Raw genomic sequence first — 23,949 nt, forward strand, 5'->3', positions numbered from 1 at the left:
CGTCTTTGTTGACTCATGCTGAAACACTCCAGAGCATTCAGAAATCACATGACAAGCATGTATTACAGTAAAAAGGCTCTTAGCCAAGTTCTGTTTACTGGAATACTTTCCAATGAGATGTGAGGAATCTGTATCAGAATGCGGTTAGTGTGTAAATCAATATGAGATTGGATCCTGGATCCTGCATGTATTTATCTACTCGTTTATGGTTTAGTCGACACTATATATTTTTTTTTTTTCTAATTTTTAATTTTTTTCAGATCAATTTCTTACCTACTGACTTCCACATGGCAGAAAGTCGATGCTCCTTATCTGGACGTACTGTTTTCAGCAGGAGAAACCAAGTGACTTTGAGCTCAACAATTATTAAACCAGTTTTATCAAACCAGGTAGCCGACGCCAATCCGTATGTCCAGGACAACTTGAGGACAGACGGTGCTCCTCCTATAATACAGGTGAGATTTTAGTAATTATTGCGCACAATGCCGCCCCAAGGATCGGATCCCCCGACACAAACAGAGTAATATAGTGTATGCAGTTCAGTGCCAGGAGGATTGCCATGATTTATACATCAGGGAAACCAAACAACCTCTGGCGAAGCGGCTGGCACAACACAGAAGAGCTACCTCTTCAGGCCAGGACTCCACAGTCTATTTACACCTACAGGCCAGTGGACACTCTTTCAAGGATGAGGATGTACACATCCTGGACAGGGAGGAATGCCGGTTTGAGCAGGGAATCAAGGAGGCCATTTACATGAAAAGGGAAAGACCATCTCTGAATTGAGGAGGGGGCCTAAGGGTACATCTTTCACCATCTTACAATCCTGTGATTGCAGCCATTCCCCAACTCTCTGTGAATGGTACTCATGGCCATTGATCAGTGGTTTTTGATCAGTGAGCTTTGATCAGGGGTTGTTGATTTATGGTCATGAGGATTTGCATATTAATGATTAAGGAACTGACGTCCAAGCCCATTGTTCACCAGAGAATAGCTAAACACACTGATGCCCATCCCCATGGGTTTGAAGGCATTTTCGAGACTCAAAATGTGGTTTTATTGTCAGGGTTACTCCTAGGCTGAGAGTGAGGGTTAGGCATTCATTTTTGTCCTCACTGAGATATGAAAACAAGTGTGTGTGTGTGTGTGTGTGTGTGTGTGTGTGTGTGTGTGTGTGTGTGTGTGTGTGTGTGTGTGTGTGTGTGTGAAAGAGAGAGCAAGCTAGAGAGAGAGAGGTACATCCTTTCCCAGCTAGAGCCTCCAGTCTCAACACCCCCACTCACTTCTTTCATACACAAAAATATCTCTCCTCTGTTGGTTTACTCCCCCCCACCTCCATTTCCGCCAAGTTAAGAGATCTGACATCACAGAGTCCATCATGTGATCCACCCGCACAGAGCGTTGCAGTGATGGATGGGGCCTACCGGTGACGCACATACCCACTTTCTGTAACCCTTTAAAAGCCAGACAACTGCCGATGAGTGAAACCAGGGTTTCTTCATCAGCTGACTAAATCATGGTCGGTTCAGCCACCCCTCCGTGTTTTTATGTACAAAGCAGAAATAATCACATCTACCACATGAAAAGGAGGGCAAACAATACAGGCTTCTTCAAGCCATGATTACTCAAACTAATTTATTGCGTCGTTTTCAGTTGCTGTTGAAGTGGCAGCACTGTTGTTTGAAGTGTTGTTGCTGTATACAACATTGATTTTATGGAGATGTTTAAAAACTGTCTGACTTTAAAAATATCTTTACAAATGAAAAAAAAAAGAAAATTGGGGAATGTGTGTCAGAAAATGGAAACTCCAAAGTAGAGAAGAAATGAGCAAAATGCGAGACCAAAACCAAAAGCGGGAAACTGTTCACTGACCAGAGGAAATGTTGAAATTGAACCAGTTTCAGATTCAACTTCCCCTAATTGATATGTCCTAAAATCGCTGACTGAGAGCACAAAACAGAAGTGAACGCTCTTTTCTGAGAAAAGTATTAAGTCTGAGCACACAGATTCACCAATGGGTCACCACAACTTGTATCCAGAATTGTGCAAAGGGACATTTCCATTTTAATGTGCAGTGTTGCTGTTATCATTTTTTAAAAATATATTTGATAGAAAATGAACCTGGTACAACACGATCTTTAATCATTACTGGGTTTGTTTTACATTTGATTAAAGTTTAAATCATATTAAGCTTGAAGTGCAGCTATCGTCAAGTTACAATATTTGTTATTTACCATGGTACATGTTGTGTTTTTGTTGACTTCGTTTCACATGCAAGAGGAATGACGTGCACTCTGTTATTGCCACTGTTGCTGTGTTTTGGGAAAACCCACTAAACCCCTTTTCTCAGTGAGTGGTTTAAAGGCCTGTCCAGCTTCCTTTCTACAGCAATAAACAGCAACAATTGCAATAACATTTAATCCAAGTGTTAAAAAATAATGTGGCATGATCACTTGTGGACAGCAGGGTTTCTGTAAAACCCCAACAAACTCATGGTTCACATGTTTAATCACATAAGTTGACTTTGTCCCTCGCTGTGACTGGAGTTTGTGGTAGAATGAGAGTAAAAGCACTACATGTTTAACAGCATACAGAAAATCTGGAATATTATATAAGGCTTAACATATTCTACTGTTTCTCTTGAAGACTGAGTTAAAAAACAGAAAACAACAAAAAAAGACAAATCAATCAACGTTTACAGTTTGTAGACTTTCAGCTGTTTGAGAAGTTTTACAAAAAAAATACTGTTTTGGAATTAAAGCCATTTTTACACACAGGTCCCTCGTTATCACAGGCTCACCATTCATTCAACAACTTAACATGATTTTAAATATAAGGATTGTTTTCAGTGCTTGGATAAAAATTCTGTCCTCCCTTGAGGTGCTCTGTCAGGCCTTCATTGCAGCCACTTTTTTGCTGATTGGTTGTGGGTTTTTGTACTTTCAGTTTTGTATTTAATAACTGAAAAGCATGTTGGGTTGTGATCAGGTGACTGACTTGGCCATCGAAGAATATCTCATTTCTTTTCCTTGAGCAACTCTTGGGTTGCTCTTGCAGTATGCTTTGAGGCATTAACCATTTGATATCCTTAATACTATGTCCCCAGTGTTTGACAGATAATGTGTTACTCCCCTGATCATGAGCTGTTTCTTTTCTCTTCCCATCATTTTTGTCCAACTTAACTCTGGTTTCATCTGTCATGTTTATAGAACTGTGCAGGCTCTTTGTCTAAAAAGTTTGGTTTGATCTGGCCTTCCTGTTCGTTACAACCGCTGGTTTATTTATATATATACATATACACACACACACACACACACACACACACACACACACACACACACACACACACACACACACACACACACACACACACACACACACACACACACACATATATATATATATAAAGCCAGGTTGGTCAGTGCATTCCTTTTTGACAATAATAAACCAAATAGTTTGTTAGTTTATTTGTTTTTAAGCCTCATCCAGACTTTTCTGACTTTGGTCGTCATATCTAAAATTACAATCAACAAAAAGCTATAAAATGCAGTTAAAGTAAGATTTTTTAATCCCTCAAGTTAGAGCTGAAAGTCTGCTCTTCAGTCTTATATTGATCATTTGATTTAATAATCCACTGTGGTGGTGGACAAGTGCACAACTATAAAAGAGTGTGCCTTTATCTTATCGATCTAACTGTAATTACAAACTACTTCACTTTTAACAGGGTGACTCAGTCTGTCCACGGCACACATTTCTGAGCCACTTTTGTTAGTGATCTGCTTTTAGGTGTGCGTAATGCTCGATTTAAACTGGATGACTCATAAATCAAAGTGGAGACTAAATAACCAGGGTGGGAGAGAAACTATTGAAACCAACGCTGAGTGAGACCTCTGTCTGCATCCTCTGCTCGGCCCGTCCTTTTATTCAAATATAAGACTGGAAAACGTAATTTCTACCCAATACGCGCGCTCCGGCGTGACATAATGGAACGTGCCAGGCTAGAAAAGCTCGGGGCGGTGCGCGCGGGCGTGTATTCAGATCCTGTAGGAGAGGAGAAGAGCGACACGGGGTGTTCACACAAGTGTTGCAAGTGTTGTATTCATTTTAAGAGCAGATCATTCCCGGCGCGGTTCGTCTCTGTGAGGTTATGGGCAGGACACAGTTCTGAGGGAGTGTCGAGCAGCGCCACTTGTCATTGTACCCACGGAAATAATGATGAAGAAGGATATTAACTTGAGCTTGGCGGACGACGCAGACCTGAAACCGCACCTCCGCGACGCTGAGAGCATCCTCAGCTCCCCGGACCTTGGGCTGCTCAAGCTGGCCTCTCCAGAGCTGGAAAGGCTAATCATCCAGTCCAACGGAATGGTCACCACGACTCCGACCAGCTCCCAGTTCCTCTACCCGAAGACGGTGACGGACGAGCAGGAGTTCGCCGAGGGCTTCGTGAAGGCGCTGGAGGATTTACACAAGCAGAACCAGCTGAACGGAGGCGCGCCGCCCAGCAGCACCCTGGATCTCGGGGCTAACATCGCCCCAGTCACCGTGCAGCCGGATCTACCGGTGTACACGAACCTGAACAGTTACGGCAGTGGGCCGCTGGGAACCACTGTCAACTACACCACGGACACGGTCCCTTTCCCGCCTCCTCCGTCACATCATTTAGGGGCAGCCCCGCCGCAGCCAGAGCTGTCTCGGGTCCAGCCGCTGAAGGAGGAGCCTCAGACGGTCCCCGACGTTCAGAGCTTCGGAGAGAGCCCGCCGCTGTCTCCGATCGACATGGACTCTCAGGAGCGCATCAAAGCCGAGAGGAAGAGGCTCAGGAACCGAATCGCAGCCTCCAAGTGTCGGAGGCGCAAACTGGAGCGCATCTCCAGGCTGGAGGACAAGGTCAAATCGCTGAAAACCCAAAACACCGACCTGGCCTCGACAGCTAGCCTGCTGAGGGAGCAAGTGGCCCAGCTGAAGCAGAAGGTGCTCACCCATGTGAACAGCGGTTGCCAGCTGCTGCCACACGAGGTTCAAGTGCACTAGTCGGAGGGACTAACCTGCTGTTGGGCCACTGACCAGCTTATAAGCTCCTTGGACTTTGTTAATGTTGGGGTTTCCGTGTGTCTCGTAGCCCAGATGTGTGCCGTTACGCGCAGGGGATGAATGCCAGGCCACGTTGGCCAAAACTGTACATTCATGTTCGTCTGTTTAACAAAAAAAAAAATCGAAAAGAAAACTGAACTTTTATGATTGATCAAACGTAAAACACACCTGGCACAAAATACATCAACACATGGACCTCAGCGCGGATACCAGCCAGCAGCAAGTCAAACTGTGTTTGCGTTCCTCGACCATTTGTTCAAACTCGCCCCCACTTGGCGGATAGAACAAATCAATATGATGTATTTGATTTTTAAGTCAAATTGGTGTATTTATTTTGGTGCCGAAATGAAGGGCATTTGCCTCTAATATATTCTACATAACTAATTCTATGTATGTTTACTATTGAACAAGGCAGCTTTAAACTGCCAGTATTTTCAATGAAATGATGCCATGGGCTTTCCTAATGGGAGAAAGAGTCGCGTATACGTGTTTACTGACTGCTTATATGCAGTCGTCAGCTGGACCAAACAGACAGACAGTGTTTCTACGATAATATACACATTTATGATTCTGATATTCTTAAAATATGAGGGATTTGGTTGTAAAAAGAAGAAGGGAAAACGCCAACCACACCCATATTTGATACATGAGATCTGATCTACACTTATAGCCTACATGCTGTGGATTTCTGTAGGGAACAATTTGCATGTTGCTGACAAACTCGAATGTCGCTCGCTGCTGGGTTCACATGAGGAATTAATCAGTGTTTATTATCTGTAACCTGCACACTTGTGTATTTCTCTTTCTTTCTTTCTTTTTTTAATACTCTACCGAGTCTTTACTGCAAATGTGTTCTTGTTTTAAATGTGAAGAAGAGTGTAATCTTTCTGTTCGCGCTGACTGTTGCGATCACCTCTAGCCTACAGTTATTCGGCTTTATGCGGTTGTGTTTGAAATAAATGCTGCTGGGCAATAAACACTGTTTCCTCCATATTTTAGCCAGCCTCGCTGTTTTTTATTGGGGGGTTTTTTACCTGCACGTAATGAAGGTCACATGTAGTCTACAGTAAATAAGGTGTTAAACAGGTCAGGCTTCATGGTCAGTTTCATGAAGGGCAGTTACATTAAGATTAGTTTTCGAATGATTGTGAAACTACCTGTTGTTTACCTGTTATTTTTTTTCTCTGCCACTTTATGGAAATGATCCCTTTAAGGAGTGTAATTTTATCTTGCTGTTCAGAATTAGTGATTCAGTGTTGCATTAACACATTTTGGCAGTATAATTTCATCTGTTGTTTAGATTTCTGTATAAAAGCATCAGGCTGGAGGATTTCCCCCTCTGCTGGTTATTTGTGCAATTACAAATGAAACAAGAGCATTTTAGGACAAAATGTTTCTGACCTTCGTGGCAGTGGACGAGATTCATCCAGCACATCTATTCAGTTCAGTTTAATTCAGTTTTATTTTGATAGCTCCAAATCATGACAGCTGCCTGAATCACTTATTTGGATGTTGTCAACTCCGAGCAGAACTCAACCAGCTGTTTTGTAGATATTTGTACCAATATTTTATTCTGAAATTATAAGAATCTCCCACGCCCACAGATGCTTCCAGTGACTGTTATGAGGCCATGTTCTGTAGTGTTCAAGAAAGCAGCTTAAGATGATTTGACCTTTGTGACACGATGTGTTATCCTGCTAAAAGCAGCCATCAGAAGATGAGTTCACTGTGGTGATAAGGGGATAGATGGTCAGAAACAATGCTCAGGTAGGCTGTGGTGTTTAAATGAGCCATCAGTATAATCCTCTCAATCTTGCAGCAGAAACTGAGTCTCAGTAGACCAGAGAACATTTTTTGTAATCTTCTGCTGTCCAGTTTTTGTGAGCCTGGGTGAATTATAGCTTCAGTTTAATGTTTCTAGCTGACTGAACTGCGATCTTCTGATGCTGTAGCCCATCTGCTTCAGGACTCAGTGTGTTGTGCACTCAGAGATGCTCCTCTGCATACCTTGGTTGTTTAAGATGTAATCATTTTAATTGCTGACGCCCTCTCATCTCAGTTATCATTAAGGCTTTTTGATAAGAGAACTGCTGCTCTTTTGGAGACCATTCTCCAAAAGAAGGCTGCATGGCAAAATCTCAACAGCTCAACAGTCTCTGAAATACATCAGGCCCGCCTATCAGCTGCATTTACAGTGACTTATATTACCTTTCCTCCCCGTTCAGATGTCTGGTTTGAACTGTATGCCTAAAATGCATTGAGTTGGTTCTATGTGACTGGATGATTGCACATATATGTTACCAAACAATTGAACAAATGTACCTAATAAAGTGGCAGGTGAGTTGTTTAAAATTTAAATGCCCTTCTCTCTGTCTCTGGGTCTTTGACGGACACTGACTAGTTTCTGAGATTTTCTTCAAATTTCTTTCAAAAATGAAAAGTGAAAGAGTGACATCCTGAGGATGTTGAAGCTACTAGCAGCCAGATATTTGCCACCAAAATGACAATTTCATGCTAAATCCTGGTGACTCAAGCGTCTGTCATATGTTATTATTTTAAACTAATCTGAATCTTAAGTTCAGAGTAAAAACCTCACTGGATGTTGAAGAAGCGCCAGGTAAAAGCATTCACTGAGGGCAGAAACACTTCAAAAACCACAGTAAACTGAATGTTAGCAACTTTTTTTTAATTATTGTTTTACCACAAAGTACAGATAAAAACATCCACAGCATATTCTCTCACTTTAAATGGCTGAGAGGGAACTGAAGAGGCAGTGATACAAGACCAAATCAAGTCACATGTTATTTCTGCGTGCTAGTAGAAGCTCTACAGTCGGCAACCTCTACCAAGCTGGATGGCGTTTGTTTTTGTGTACATACTGTAGTTTGTATTGCTTCGTAGCTGAGTGACACATTCATTCACAAGCAGGCCTAGAAATGAATGCAGGGTACAGTACAACATGGCTCTTTGGGGGATTTCAGGTCTTTTTTTTTCTTCTTCTTTTTTCAATGCAAGCCTGAGTCAATACAACACAATCCACACATATGACTCAAAGGTAGAGTATTTACAGACAGGGTTTATATGGAGAGGAAGACATATTAGAAAGGAGAACAGTTCAAAGTTTTGGATTTTACCAGAAAGGAAACAGTCACAACCAGTAAGAAGTAAAATGTATGCAGGATCAAAATCATCTCCGCAGTTTATAGTCATATTTACTGGCCAAATCACTTCCTGTTCTAATAACACCACTCTGAATGGAGACTCAGTTTTTTATAGTATTGAAGTTCCTGCCAAACATGAGACACGAGCTTTACAAAGTCATTCATTACTGATTTTCATCCAGTAGCGCTTTGCCCTTTCAGTCCATAGATGTCATCCCATTCATCAATATGGGTTAACGCTGATATGAAATCCTTTTGATATGAAATCCTTTTGATATGAACAGGACTCACAATATTTCCCTGTGAGGAACTTGTTTTATTACTTGTTTAAACGTTTAAAATTGGTTACACTCCTCGACCTGGCACCCCACAGCAAAAACAGCGAGCTGCTTCTTAAGCAATCTTTGGTGAAGTATAAAGAAGGAATACCCAGTAAGCCAGTTTTAACCGTTAAAACTGTAATAAAACCAAAGTGCAAATACTTTCCCAGTACTGAATATTTAACTCCTGCATTGGCTCGAGCCTTCAGCTGCTTTACGCTTGCTTCGTATTTAAACAGTGCGGTCCATAATTTACCTGAAGACTGAGATCAAACGCAAACACACAAATAAACCGACGCCCACACAAGAGCCCACATTTATCCGTAATACTGAGGTGTTAGTGGTATTAATCGCGTAGTGTTTTTTTATTAAGCAGATAAACACGAGGAGTCAACATGTTATTTGATACGCTGTCTCCGTCCAGAAAAGAAACGAGTTCTCTTTCAGAATAATGCAATCAAACACATATATACGGATTACACCCCACACATGTTGCCATACATGTTTTTCCTGTCTTGAATCTCGCTACGGTGCTGTACCATGTGTCAGCATGATCTCTACTCTCTGTAAGTCTCAACCAGCAAGACAGAAGCTCAGGACTGTAGTTGTTGAATGATTTTGAAAGCAAGCCAGCATACTGTACTCACCTAGAGGTCAAAGATCAGTAGATCTGCCAAGTAACCACAACAAACTCCAATCTGGCCGTTTTGGGAATCATCCTAATCTATCCTGATGTTTCTTTCACTGCCTGCAGGCAAGCTACCAACAGAAAGCAAAATACCCTGGAATATCAAAGAAGTAACATCGCTCTTGTCCTTCAAAGATTGATGAAATGTTTCAGTGTCTTTATATTTGAGGACAGCAATCAAAGAGATGAAAGCCTGAAGTCTGAAGGTTTTAGCTGTTACATGACCTCAACTTCAGTATTTTACAAAAAAAGGTATCTGCAGAATTTTTTCCACCTGATGGAAAATACTTTCAACTGTGTCGCACAAAGATGCTTTTTAGACAGCCTCCTATTTTTCCCTTTATCTTCCAGTGACAAAGACAAAGACACATTAAAACCTTTTCTATTATACAAACACTGAGAACCTAAATGGCTTTAAGACTATTCTGAAAAAGAAATGCATCTCCTTCCTCTAAAATAGAACTTACGCAACGATGCTACGTGTCACAGCAGTGAAAACCACACCAGACGGATTTAGACTTGTTAGTAATTTAGCAGAAAGTTTCGATTTATGATGGTGCATTATTTCTGAAAGTAGCACGAGACATAAACAAGAGTGAAATTCAGCGGCTCGCAGGAGACACGCTTCGACACAACCTCCAAACAAACAGGCCTTTTATACCAGATACTGTCCTCACAGAGCTTCGTACCGTCTTTATACCTATCCAGAAATGCATACCTGTAGATGTTATGTATATAGATATATATATTGCACAACATTTATATGTACATTTGAAATAAATATAATTAAATAAAATGTGTCTCTTCATTTTTTGCTATTTTTTCACTTAGTTATAATTTGTTCGCATCCCTCTCACCCCCCTAAGTGTTTTGCTGTAGGGGAAAAAAAGGGGGGCGCCAAAGTACAAAAAGAAATGTAAAAAATGAAAAAAGGCGAAATAGTCAGATGAACAACGGAAAGACAGAACGCTTGCTATCTGTTCTGAAACTTGGTGAGACAACAAAAGAGACATTTAATGACATATATGAAATGCATTACATTGATACCGAGCAGATCTCAGCTGGATCACCACTCCTACCGAACTGAGCAGTGTGGCCCTCTTGGTCACCAAATCCAAGGCTGGCATCTTTTCCAAGATATTCAACTGACATGAAACAAAGAACTGTAAACATGGGAAGGATTTTAATGGCACTCTGAGGGTGTACGTTACGCCGTCAAATCCTTCTTGTAAAACCACACCGAGGATCAGGGAAACAACATAGGACGGGTTGAAAAGCTTCAAGAACCAGGCTGCAAAGAGTCTGAAACTGCAGCTTGATTTAAGGTGCTTTGGCATCATACCAGCACCTGCACTTTTTGAATGACCTTTTAGCTCATTTGTGCAGAGAAACCAGGAGCAACCACAGTAAAAACACCAATTCAGACACTTTTCAGACACTTTTCAGCTTGATTCTTGTGACCTTTAGCCAATCTTCCTACAGAGACGAGCAGGAAAAGGAGTGAAACGGGTGATGAAGTACAGACCCAAGGACCTGGGGTCCAGCTGAAAGGAGGACAAGGAGAAAGACAGTGGAAAAGGGTTTTGGAAAGGAGTCAGCTTTAACATGCACAGTCCTGGTGAGGAGGAGCGGGCTGCTCTGTCAGCTGGGGCCCCTGTTTGGCCCCTGTGACAGCGGGATCGCCGGCGTCCAGACTCTCAGACATCTTTTCACAGATGATGTCGACCAGGCGCTCAAAGGTCTGCTTCACATTGATGTTGTCCTTGGCACTGGCCTCGAAGAACTCGAAACCTGGAGGAGAAACAGAGCATGAGAGAGGTCGCCGAGCTGTGTTCGGTCTGTCAGTCAACAAGGGATACACCTTGCTATCTGCCGGGCAGATTACATTTGGTGGTGCGGTTGCAGATCATTCCAGTGACTCACAAAGTTAACACACAGAGACAGATAACCTTTTACAACAATTTGACCTAGCGTATTTGCCTTTGGACTGCGGGAGGAAGCCAGAACAGCCAGAGAAAACCAACACGGGAACAGGGAGTAACATGCAAACTCTGCACAGAAAAGCAACAGCTGGCCGATAGGTTTGAACCCAAAGGGGCAGATAAAGTGCAAACTGCAAACTCCTTCCTGGCTTATCAGGCGGTACCAGCCTCAGAGAAGACTCCACTCATGTTCCTAAAACATCACAAGCACTATTAGTCTGCAAAAGAGCCATTTGAATATAAAAAGTTACATATCTTGTAAACTCGCAAGGTTGAATTTTGTGCGTGTGTGTGTTCAGCATGAACTCACCGAGGTGTTCGGACAGCTGACGACCTCTCTCTGAGTTCACCACTCGCTCATCCTCCATGTCACACTTGTTTCCTACCAGCAGCACCTGGGCATTGTCCCATGAGTACGTCTTAATCTGAGTCGACCTGAGGGCGGGGTCAGAGAGGAAAGTCAAAGGCTGGGACGTCTGAATGCAACATTAAAGGGTTTTTTTCCCCCAAAATTCAGGATCGCACTGATTGAAGAGGTAAAAAAATGAATCTGAATCTAAAAACTCTCAAATTGTGCACGCACACAATAAAAATCAAAGGATCAGTGTGATTTATTTGATTTTACTGTAAGTCCGTACTGAAACTTAAAGACTGAATTGCCCATAAACACAGGCAATATCAACAACAAGGTATGACCGAGTAGGTGGAAAATAAATGGAATGGTCCTCTGTGATGTGCTGGTCAGGTTATATAGCACAACAAAAAGGAAAAGATATCACGATCGCATCTCATTACTCTGCAGAGACAGAAAGCTCATACTGTGGTCTATTAAAATAGACAGAAACCTGAACCGGATCAGTGGCTCTGTTCTTCTATCCCCCTGTATCCCTGCATCTATTTCTAGAGAGATACTAAATCTCTAGATGCAGTTTCATTCATCATCCGCACAACTCTTTGTCTCACCAGAAAAAGAGCGATAGAGGGTGATTTTTGGTGCCTAAAAAGCACCAAACAGAAACTTAAAAAGAACATAACAGCACTGTTTTACACAGGATACAGCATCCAAATAATAATTTTTTTAGTGGTGTTTATCCTACTTGCTTATATGTTGTAGTCCCCCTTATCATCAGCACTACCCCAGCCAATGACATACCAGTCCTGGACAGCGTTGAAGGAATCCTCATTGGTAATGTCATACATGAGAATGAAGCCCATGGCTCCTCGGTAGTAAGCTGTGGTAATGGTGCGGTAACGTTCCTGGCCAGCCGTGTCCTGAGGAAAGAAAAGAGCAATTTAATTACAGTGATTGTTTTTATCATGTTACTGCAGAGTGGCTCAAACAAAGAGAGTCTGGAGATTAAGATTGGTTTTAGACATGTGGAGAGGACAGATAGTGGACATATTGGGCAATCGGTGTTAAAGACGGAGCTGCTAGACAGGAGAAAAAAGAGGAACGCTACAGAGGAAATTTAGGGATGTAATAAAGGAGGACATGCAGAAGGTTGGTGTGACTGAAGAAGATGGCAGGGTACGATAGATAGGGTACAATGGAGACAGAGGATCCACTGTGGCAGCTGAAAAAAGAAGAATTAAAGAAACAATTTGGTTACCCAGGAGCAGAAATGTGAATTATATTTCCTCATACTTCACACAGCAGTTTAAATCAGGTAATGAAAAGCTGATAACATGCAATACAATTACATCATCTATATTGCTGAATAAGCAGTGCCAGAATCCTGCTGACAATGTGACACAGTGTATCGCTCAGGTGTGTGTTTTAATGTCACAGTGCGCTCCCACAGCACTGTGAGTACAAGTAGAAAAAGCAGTAGAAAAAGCAAACAGCAGCTCCGTGTGTGTTGGTGTAATTGGGGAGTTTATCTACAGCCCTCACTGCTGTTGGAAAGGTGCTGACGATTCAGAGCAGAAAGTATTAGAAAACCTATCTTTACTTACAGCTTTGACACATCGGGCAAGTACATAACTGTGTTTTAAAGGTTTAATTTAATGTAATCAGTCACTTTTGCAGGTAATACAAGCATTACCCTGATTATTGCTCAGGGAATTAAAGCACAGTGTTACAGCTAGCCAACACCCTGCCTCACCTTGTAAGCTGAGCGGCTTCTGTTCCAACAGCATCCCTCAGCTGTCGGTGCAGAGATTAAAAAAAAGTCTCATGCTGGTTTACACTTCACAGGATGAACTCTTTGTTTGACACTGGCATTCAAAACCATTTGGATAGTCATACAGCCAGTGCACACAATCAGAGATGTGTGTGGGTTTTTTTTCTTCTGCAAGCACACATATGGCATTTTGGGAAATGTGCTTATTTAGTTTCTTGCCAAGAGTCAGTTAAGGTGACCAATGCCTCTCTCTTGCCTGTTGGGTTATGGTGAAGGGTTATTAGCCAGACAAATGCTGTATTTGGTCAGGTTACAACTTCACTAACTAAACACTGACTCAACCCAAAAATTAAAAGTTCCCTCTGTGAGCTTAACCATTACACACTTAAATGAAGACATATTTGGCCTATTGACCATGAGTCTGGTTCTACAGGAGATTTCTTCCTGCTAAATAGGAGTTTTTCTTTCCCCCTGTCGGCTTTGGCCTTTATGGGTAGTTTCTCTCTGGGTAACAGTTGTACTATGGGCACATTTTTTATGGCTCAACCAGAAGTTCAACCTAAGGCTTAAATTTCGGGCTGTCACTGCAGGCTGTAGCTGGTCACTATCTGCCAGGCGCCACTCCCAGTAAAAATGACCAAACTGTGTTTGTAGTATTGTTCCTTATGGACATTTTTAATTATCTGACAAATAACATGTGGCACAGTGTCATGGACCCTGAGTTTTTGTACTTACTTATTGATTTCTCATATTTACAGTGTTCTTTGGGTTTTGTGTTCTATTTAACAAAGTATATATTTGGTTTCTTTATGATTGTATTGTTAGCTTTGCCTACAATCTCTTTTAGTTTTCAGATCCAGTTTTCTTTGTAGCTATAGTTAACGCTGTATTGTCACATACGTAAATTTCTTAGACTTTGGTTTTCCTGCCTCCTGTGTCTCATTGTCAAGTTTCTAAGTGGTTCTTATGTTACTTCCTGTTTTGGTTTGTCTTTTCTTCCTTGTATTTAGTTGTACTTCCTTTGTCTCTGATTATTCCACCTGTGTATTTAATGGCTTCAGCTTGTCTTTGTTGTGATGACTGTTTATCTTCCTGTTGTTCCTCCCTATGTATTTGACAAATTTGGATTTTTTTCTATTCTATCTTGAATTGTTGTTTCTTACACTATTAAACATGAGCTGTTTGTTGAACAGCCTGTAGAGTCTGCTTTGAGTCCTTACACCTGTCTGTTAGTTAGTACTGATATTCAGGTACATGTGTTACCTATGTTACGTTTGCTAGCTGTAGCTGATAACTTAGCACAGATATAAATCATATCTCAAAGGTTTTATAAGTTTGTAGATAGAATAACTTAAATCATGCTAACAGGTGAGCTTTTTCCGATTTAAGTGTTTTCTTTCTAACATTAACACACAATCATACTCTGATGGATGCATCGAAGAGTGGAGTTTGGACATTTGGCCAAAGGACATTTGGCATGCTGACTGGAGATGACAGGGCTCAAACCACCAACCTTTCTTCCTGAGCCTCAGCCAATCCAAAAAGAGCTGTCAAACCTGCAACAGTTACCTTCAAACAGAGCAGAGCTAGCTGTTTTCATCTGTTTTTTCTCACTATGCTAAGCTAACCAGCTGCTACCTGAAGCTTCAGCTAAAGATATGATAGTAGTGTCAGACTTCTCAGCTAAGATTTAATTAGAGAGTGAAAGAAAAAAGTGAATTAATCTTTTAAGTAAACCCTTATAATCCTTATTAAGTCATTTTAAGGGTTTACTTGAAGGAAAGACAAAGATAATCTCAACAATCAGCTATGGAAAAAGCTGAAATTGTGTCAAAAGAACTCGTACTTTTAGCTAAATCATTACTGCTATAGGTACATTTTATCACACACGCTCCTATAAACTAAATGCCTACCTTTCAATAATCTGTTGAAAAATTCAATTTCAAGAACACATTTTTAATAAAAGTCCTGATAACCAGATAAATACACACAAAAAAAGCATCATGTGCACAAAAAACTGATGAGTACATGTGTGTGTGTGTGTGTGCGTGACATGAATATATCTATTCACTCAGTCATACATTATCACACTTGGGTCACTAGAAAATTGCATTTTCAGAGAGCTGTCGCTTTGATCTATGCTTTCCAAACTGATGGTTACTGTATAATGTTCTGCAACTGCAGCTTGCACCCTATTTTTGCTCACCCACTAAGTGTGTGCTGCAAGTTGTTCTGGATAAGTGCATCAGCTCTATACCTAAAATGTCAGTGTAGGTAGCACTGAGTGGTGTTATATAATGAACACTGGACTATTCATATTTGAGCTAAGCATCAAATTTAGAGTTAAGGGCTTACCACGGAATATAAAATGATAATCTTTCCAACTGGCAAGAGATAATGTAGCCTATACCAGAAGTCTTTACTTTGGACTGCAGCTGTCATGAGCGCTGTGAAAGCAGCTCCACACGGCCTCTCAGGCCTTCAGTTTTATCTGCAACGTGACGCGTTCTCAAACGTGGCCATTTAAACAACATGTATGACATCTAAGTATATGTCACGGGTCTGCACAAATCAACATACACTGGAATAACTGCACACTGTGGCACAAATATACGCACTGTGCGCTCATGCCAACATTTTCATTTTTACTCTGCTAGCTGAGCAGTGGGGGAGGAAGTGTGTGTGCGTGTGTGTGTGTCTGTGTGCGTGAGACAGAAACGAAAGGGAGGGGGGCATCTTCTGAGATGTGTAGTAATGGGGGAGGGGAGAGCATCACCCAGTCTTAGGTTTATTCTTCTCCGATTGGCCGATTGTATCTTTCTTACCAGAGGCAAGACCTGGGAAAGGCTGACAACAGAGGCAGCCTTACACACAAAACAGATCCACGTGTGCACAGCCACACAAATTCAATGCTCTGCTCACCATCACAGCTCTGGTTGCTGCAGAACTTTGGTGTGAAGGTGGAAATGATGTAATTGTCTACAGCATGGCACCTAAACACCAGTTTCCTGCAGCTCAAACCAAAGAGTTTAGAGCAGTTTAGAGCTTCAGCTGTCTTTAACCCTCGCGCCCGTAGAAGCAAACGCACATCTGAGGAAACACCTTATTGTTTGCTCCCGGGGACGTGTCACCGTAACCGTCTAATGTATTCTGCTCTGTTGGTGTTCATCTGCACGTGCAGGCTGCAGCGAAGGCACCGGTGTGTGCAAATCTGTGTGTTCACTGGAATCTGACTTTGCATAATAAAACAGCACCACGGGGCAGGGTCTTACAACTCCTGTTTTTTTTTTTTATTTGCTCAATTATGAGAATCCATTGGAAAACATGAATATCTACATTCCTTAATCTGACAATGACAATATTTTTAAAGGCAAGGTTAAAATCCTGACGTCATAGACAGGGGCGAAATGGTCTGAAAAGTGTGTGCGTGCAGGACGATCCTTCCTGGAAGGTATTTGTGGCATTGCACTTGCTTTCAAAAATAGTTGGAGAATGGAGAAAAAAAAGACTTACAAGGAACTGAAACCCAGCTTTATTTCTCACATCCACACACCCTGTTTATGTATTTCACATGTCAGTGCAGAGGAAACATTTCATGCTTGTCTGTAAGCCCATCTGGGCATTTGCTGTGCAGAAAAGCTAAGCGGAGAAAAGGAAGCATAAATGCTTTGACCAACAAATGTGTGTGAAACGTGTGATGAAGTGCAGTGCTTCTTGCATTAGCTCATTCCTCACCACAAACACACACACTTCAGGTGCATTTCCTTGGTGTTGCTAAGTTAACCTCTCATTGGACAGCATCTGTGTGTCCTAGTTTGAAATAACTCAAGGAAGTGATCAAATCAACACCACCAAATATACCAAATACCAAAAGCAAACCAGATGCATTGACTTTCAAAAATTCATATAGTCGTACTAATTATGGGCAGACTTTGAAAACAACGTAAAAGAAATTATCTGTCATCATCCTGGGCTTTGGTGTGTCTGGGCTCTGAATCCTTGTTTGTTTTTAGAGATATTTTATATCTTTAAAAAAACTTGATATAGTCTTTAGTTCTTGTTACCTTTGTTATCTGGCTTCTGTCAGTATTTAGTACTGTTTATGTTCTGAGTTCCGTTAATCTAGCCTTCTCTATGGCTTCATCCCCATGATGGCTGCTCCTCCATGAGCCTTGTCCTATAGGAGATTTCTTCCTGCTAAAAGGGAGTTTTTCCTTCCCACTGTCGCCAAGCGCTTGCTGTTAAGCGAACATCTGATTGTTGGGACTTTCTGTGTATCATTGTACTTTCTTTACCTTACAATATAAAGGGCCTCGAGGTGACTGTTTGTGACTGTTTGAATTAAAATGAAGTGAAAATTCCTCTCTGCTAACGATTCCATGTTTAGTTACTTCCTGTTTTATTTTGACAGAAGTTGCTCACTGTGTCTTATGTTAGGTTTAACTTCCTCCTGGCTTTAGCTGGGGTCTCATCACTTACGTCTCCCCATGTTATCTGGGTGCATATATATTGTCTCCCTGTGTCTGTTGTCTTGTTTTCCCTCATAAGTGTGTATGTGTGAACCTCAGTTTTTTCTTTACACCTGTCAACCAGTATAATATAAACTAACCAGATACTAGTAAGCAAAGTAGGTATACTTTTTGGTTCATAGCACTTTTTTTCTTTTCTTGTCATCTTACCCAGATCTGTAATTTAATCCTCTTGTCATTCCTGTAGATAGTCTTCACCTTAAAGTCGATGCCAACTGTGCTGACAAAGGCCGGCGTGAAGGAGTCGTCGGCGTAGCGGAACAAGAAGGAGGTTTTTCCAACGCTGCTGTTGCCGATGATGAGGATCTTGAACATATAATCAAAGTTTTGGTCAGAGGACTCCTTCTGCCCGTAGGTTGCTGTTGCTGAAGCCATCTGTGGACAAAGACAACAGAGAAAGTCTTTAACCAAACTCCTGCAGTGGCCTCACTGTAAGATCACAGTAAATGTTCTCTGAAATAGAAATGACATTTTTCTGTTTCTTCCATTTCTAAAATACTCTGTAGAGTGACAAACTGAGCTTTCTGAGTAAGAGAGATTCACACTGTTCAGATATGGTGCACAAATCATGAGCAACAGAACAAGAAAGAGCACAAATTGATATGAAGTAGGTGTAGATATGAAAATAGAAGATGGATATCAGCAGTCAGGATAATACCCAATATAAGATTTTCTTGGGGTTACTAGAAAACCAGCGTAGAAGATCTGATAAAGCTTTAGGGAAAACAATGCGTATCGTCTTTGAAGTAGGAAAATGCAGCGATTAGGTAATTAACAAGGAATTAATCAGCTTTAATGACTTTAATAATGTTTCAAGCAAAAATGCCAAAGAGTTATTATTTCCAAAGGATAATGGGCTGCTGGCAAAACCTCAAAAGCCCCAGTTTGAATTTCTCCCTTTACCAGCATTTTAATAAGAAAACCATATATGACACGTTAAAAATAGTTGCATGTAAGATGTGGAACGGGGTGGCCATCCTTCTTGGTGATGGCAGATGGACCCCCAAACTGTGGGGCATCCATCTGCACAGTACAAAGTGCAAAGAACCACAGTGACAATAAGAACAAGGATGGGCACTGCCAATTAGCGAAGGCTCTAAATGCTACATTCTGGGTCCGAAAGATACACAGACTAGTAAATAAAAATGCAGGCATTCATTAAGACGCATTAGCAGCTTCTACTGTCAGCCAGGACATTACGCTAAATTAATGAGCATCGATTTCATTAAACACACACAGAAGAGGCTGCTGAAACAACAGCAGAGGAGCTGTTTAACACAGAAGAGATCGTACGTTTAATGCATGTTAAGACAAACGACGTTGTCAGCATCTGTTAGACTCAGCATAACAGAGGATAGTGATTAACTGGTATGCTTTACACAATGCACATTTGCTTCATGGGCATTAATCACAACCACATATTGCAATATTCTCATCGGTGGATGGAGGTATATGAGGATGAACTTCATGCTAGCATAGAGTTTTGTACCCACTAGCTAGCCATGTAGTTTAAAGCCAGTCCCGTCCACAATTTTCTATTTTAATTATTTATGTAAAACATGTTTGATCAAAGTTACACTCTATTAAAAATCCAGCCTAACATTTACACCAACAGCAACACCATTAAGGAGTAAGCATATGACAGCACACTGCACAAGAATGAAATGATCTTCTTATATCCTCTGACAGTGTACTCATCTCTGTGCTTGTCCTGCTAGACCTTAGTGCAGCGTTCAATACTGTTGTCCATAATATCCTATTAGAGCGATTAGAACATGCTGTAGGTATTACAGGTACTGCACTGCAGTGGTTTGTATCATATCTATCTAATAGACTCCAATTTGTACATGTAAATGGAGAGTCTTCTTCACACACTGAGGTTAATTATGGAGTTCCACAGGGTTCAGTGCTAGGACCAATTCTGTTTACATTATACATGCTTCCCTTAGGCAGCATCATTAGAAGACATAGAATACATTTTCACTGCTATGCAGATGACACCCAGCTCTATCTGTCCATGAAGCCAGATAACACACACCAATTAGTTAAACTGCAGGAATGTCTTAAAGACATAAAGACCTGGATGGCCGCTAACTTTCTGCTTCTTAATTCAGATAAAACTGAGGTTATTGTACTCGGCCCTGAAAAGCTTATAAATATGGTATCTAACCAGATTCTTACTCTGGATGGCATTACCTTGGCCTCCAGTAACGCTGAGGAACCTTGGAGTCATTTTTGACCAGGACATGTCCTTCAACGCACATATTAAACAAATATGTAAGACTGCGTTCTTCCATTTGCGCAACATCTCTAAAATTAGAAATATCCTGTCTCAGAGTGACGCTGAAAAACTAGTTCATGCATTTATTACTTCCAGGCTGGACGACTGTAATTCATTATTATCAGGATGTCCAAAAAACTCACTGAAAAGCCTTCAGCTAATCCAAAATGCTGCAGCAAGAGTCCTGACAGGGACTAGAAAGAGAGAGCATATTTCTCCTGTTTTGGCTTCTGTTCATTGGCTTCCTGTTAAATCCAGAATTGAATTCAAAATCCTGCTCCTCACATACAAGGTCATAAATAATCGGGCCCCATCTTATCTTAATGACCTTGTAGTACCATATCACCCTGTTAGAGCACTTCGCTCTCGCTCTGCAGGCCTACTTGTTGTTCCTAGAGTATTTAAAAGTAGAATGGGAGGGAGAGCCTTCAGTTTTCAGGCCCTCTTCTGTGGAACCAGCTTCCAGTTTGGATTCGGGAGACAGACACTATCTCTACTTTTAAGATTAGGCTTAAAACTTTCCTTTTTGCTAAAGCATATAGTTAGGGCTGGACCAGGTGACCCTGAATCCTCCCTTAGTTATGCTGCATTAGACGTAGGCTGCCGGGGGATTCCCATGATGCATTGAGTTTTTCCTTTCCAGTCACCTTTCTCACTCACTATGCATTAATAGACCTCTCTGCATTGAATCATATCTGTTATTAACCTCTGTCTCTCTTCCACAGCATGTCTTTTATCCTGTCTTCCTTCTCTCACCCCAACCGGTCGCAGCAGATGGCCCCGCCCCTCCCTGAGCATGGTTCTGCCGGAGGTTTCTTCCTGTTAAAAGGGAGTTTTTCCTTCCCACTGTCGCCAAAGTGCTTGCTCATAGGGGGTCATATGATTGTTGGGTTTTCTCTGTATCTATGAAGCGCCTTGAGGCGACTTTTGTTGTGATTTGGCGCTATATAAATAAAATTGAATTGAATTGAATTGAATGGTTAGCCATTTTCCTCAAACAGATTTCTGGGGGACTCTACGTCTATGTTAACCATGAACTATGTACAGCATGAAACCTTTACGTTCAAAGGGATAAACTTCAGATTTAATTAATTTCTTGGAAAGCTGTAGCAGGGTGTGAGCTCGAGTGAGCACCGAGCTCACTTGTAACGAGTCTTGTTCAGCATCCTGACTTCATTGTAAAGCCAATATAGGATCTGGTATGGTGCATTTGCTAATACTGAAATACCGTGTTTTACTTTAAACGATGGATGAAAAAAATGTAGTCATAATGGTCCTTTGTTCCTTTTGTCTGAAAGAGCCCGTGCGAGCTTCTTTTAAATGACTAACAGAGGCATTAAAAAAAAGTCCACATTAGGATGCAGACAGGCGAAGGATGCAGGGACAGATGTGTCTGACAACTTTTAGACTTTGATTCACTGTTTGCCTCCTTTTTCACTCAAAGTTTAGTTGGGTTTAGACACAGATATTCCTAATTAAGAAAATAACCTACTCTAGTCCTTAGATTGGGGTCTAACTATGATTCTGGTTACTATCATAGTTAGCTCACAGTTTAAGTTAGCGCCTAACCTAAGGAACTGTAGACACCTCCACTCTCTTGGTTTCCAGTATAAGGTGTTAGGTTCAAACCCATCTAAAGGTGTAACATGCAGTTATTAATGAGACCATATTTCTTTTGAGGAACACAATCTCATAAAAATATAAGACTAGCACTTACTTTAAAATCCAAAATTTCCTCAAAGTTCCTTATTATACATTGAACCTTTTTATGAATCTTATGCACTGCATTAGCTAGTTCTACATATTTATTCAGCAAGGTCAAACTACTGCTGTGTTTTAAATTGGGCTGCAGATCTGCTCTAACAGTCAGCCAAAGAACAACAGCAGCTTCACTGAAACTTACACTGCCGTTACGTTACTGCATTCGCTGTCCAGGACTACAAAGATTCAAACCTACGAGACCTAAAAGGATTTAGAAAACAGAGTGAGTGACACTTCAGAGCACGATGACTGTAGCCCACAGGACTCAGTCCCTTCACCCGCCTCTATATTTAGACTGTTATCTCGACTCGGCTGCAGCGGAACACTAGAACTCAGACAGAATAAAGAACAAAGAAAACAAGTGCTCAGTCCTCACAGCTCGGGCCTATCGGCTTACACGCAGGAACACAGAGATGCTTGTTAAATAATGGAGAAGCCCCGACCCTTCCTCAGCACATTCTGTTATGCAAACGAGCGCTAAGCAGGTGGGTCGAGATGTGATAAACCTACTGTGAGAACGCTGCACAGAGGATCACAGAAAACATTCATAAACATTCATAAAGCTGTTTCATGTAAATAGGATTTAGTCAGGTTGCTAAATTGAGAGCATCGGAAAATGCAGCAGCCACATGGCTGCCAGTATCTTTTTAGTTGATGGCTTCTGTTCTGCCTGTGACGTCAACAGTTCCTCACAGCTCGGAGGATCTGTGAATACTTCAAGAGTGTGCAAAAATAAGACATGCATACTCTTCAAAAGAGCCGAACCTAATCAATAAGAATTATGGATGTGCAGGATTAACTTAGACTTACTGAGTAACAAGTAAAGAAATCTAAACTTTTACCTTACAGTATATATTTTGAAAATACTACTTTAGATATTAAAGGTTTCTTTTAAAAACATACAGTATTGTGCAAAACCATGAAGCAGCCAACCATTTCTTTCTATTTTGCTGGGGATACAGGAAATGGGTGCAGAGATTTATTGAAACACATGAAAATATAGAACATATGGCAAAAAAGATTTTGTACATTTTCACAAACTTAGTCAGCTTTCTTTTAATTTCCTTAAATAGTCTTCAGTAATAGTTCTCCGGGCTTTTTGAAGACATTCAAAGCTCTACTTTGGATTTTGGCCTCAACAAAATGTTGAGATCTGGGCTCTGGGAAGGCCAATCCATGACTGACGCGGTTCCATTGTGTGTGTTTTCTCTATTCATGTTTGCTTTTACTGCATTTCTAGGTTGACTATCATAGTGAAAAATCAGTACTGGCTGAAACAGCCCCAAACCATAACAGAACCTCCACCGTGTTTTACCTTTCTCCTGATCCTTCTCCATGTTTTTACCCTACAACCATAACCATACTGAACAATGAACTCAAAAAACTCTAACATATAGACTGTGTTTTTAATGTGCAATATTTATCAGTTCTACATTCTTTTTATTTACCTCTGCATGCAATTGTTTTCATTTGCTTGTATTTATATTAATATGCATGAGTCCAGGATCCAGACACTCACTGGAAATTGGTCAGGTACAAGGACTGGACTGAAAATCTGTGAAAAAGCAGCCAGTGTCCAAAGACAGACCTTCAGAAAGCCTGAAGCCCTGTAGCTCAAGACAACTTTAAAAAATGCCAAAATGGTCAGACTTCTCCAGAAATCTTATCCAGACTGACTATATCCAGAAACAGTCACAAAAACATAATAAAGTGAATATTTTTCTTTTCCAAACAACTGACAAGCCCATCATCCGATGAAAGTCCCACTTACTGAACATCAGACAAAAGGCAAAAAGCCACCAAACAAACAAACACAAAGATGGCAGTCAGGAAAGACAAGGTGACAATTTAACTGAATAAACAAACTGCAAAGAATATGGAGCAAAAGAGGTAAACACTTCAGTTCACTTGTCAAACTGATTTTTGCCCCTTAAAATTGCGTAAAAAGGTTTGTTTTCAAACTGAAATAGACACATAAGCACATTGAACTCAGAGCTATTTCTTCATTTG

The 23,949-nt window shown here is 41.1% G+C and overlaps 2 protein-coding genes across 2 annotated transcripts; one reads left to right on the forward strand and one right to left on the reverse strand.

Annotated features, from left to right (window-relative positions):
• The first annotated feature begins 4,052 nt into the window (after positions 1-4,052).
• On the forward strand, positions 4,053-6,059 carry LOC146617882 (transcription factor JunD-like). The gene has a single exon (XM_085371840.1). It carries the CDS (start codon positions 4,213-4,215, stop codon positions 5,032-5,034), a length of 822 nt encoding a protein of 273 aa, XP_085227966.1. The 5' UTR covers positions 4,053-4,212; the 3' UTR covers positions 5,035-6,059.
• A 4,804-nt stretch (positions 6,060-10,863) lies between these two features.
• Positions 10,864-18,272, reverse strand: rab3ab (RAB3A, member RAS oncogene family, b). The gene is made up of 4 exons (XM_085373282.1): positions 18,048-18,272; positions 12,399-12,517; positions 11,556-11,680; positions 10,864-11,054 (listed from the first exon to the last, which is right to left on the reverse strand). Exons 1-4 carry the CDS (start codon positions 18,270-18,272, stop codon positions 10,864-10,866), a joined length of 660 nt encoding a protein of 219 aa, XP_085229408.1.
• Positions 18,273-23,949: the final 5,677 nt, after the last annotated feature.

This window comes from Diplotaxodon limnothrissa, linkage group LG15 (genome assembly GCF_057381915.1).
Source record: "Diplotaxodon limnothrissa isolate DT_005_m linkage group LG15, D_limnothrissa_male_GT1.1, whole genome shotgun sequence".
NCBI classification, from domain to species: domain Eukaryota; kingdom Metazoa; phylum Chordata; class Actinopteri; order Cichliformes; family Cichlidae; genus Diplotaxodon; species Diplotaxodon limnothrissa.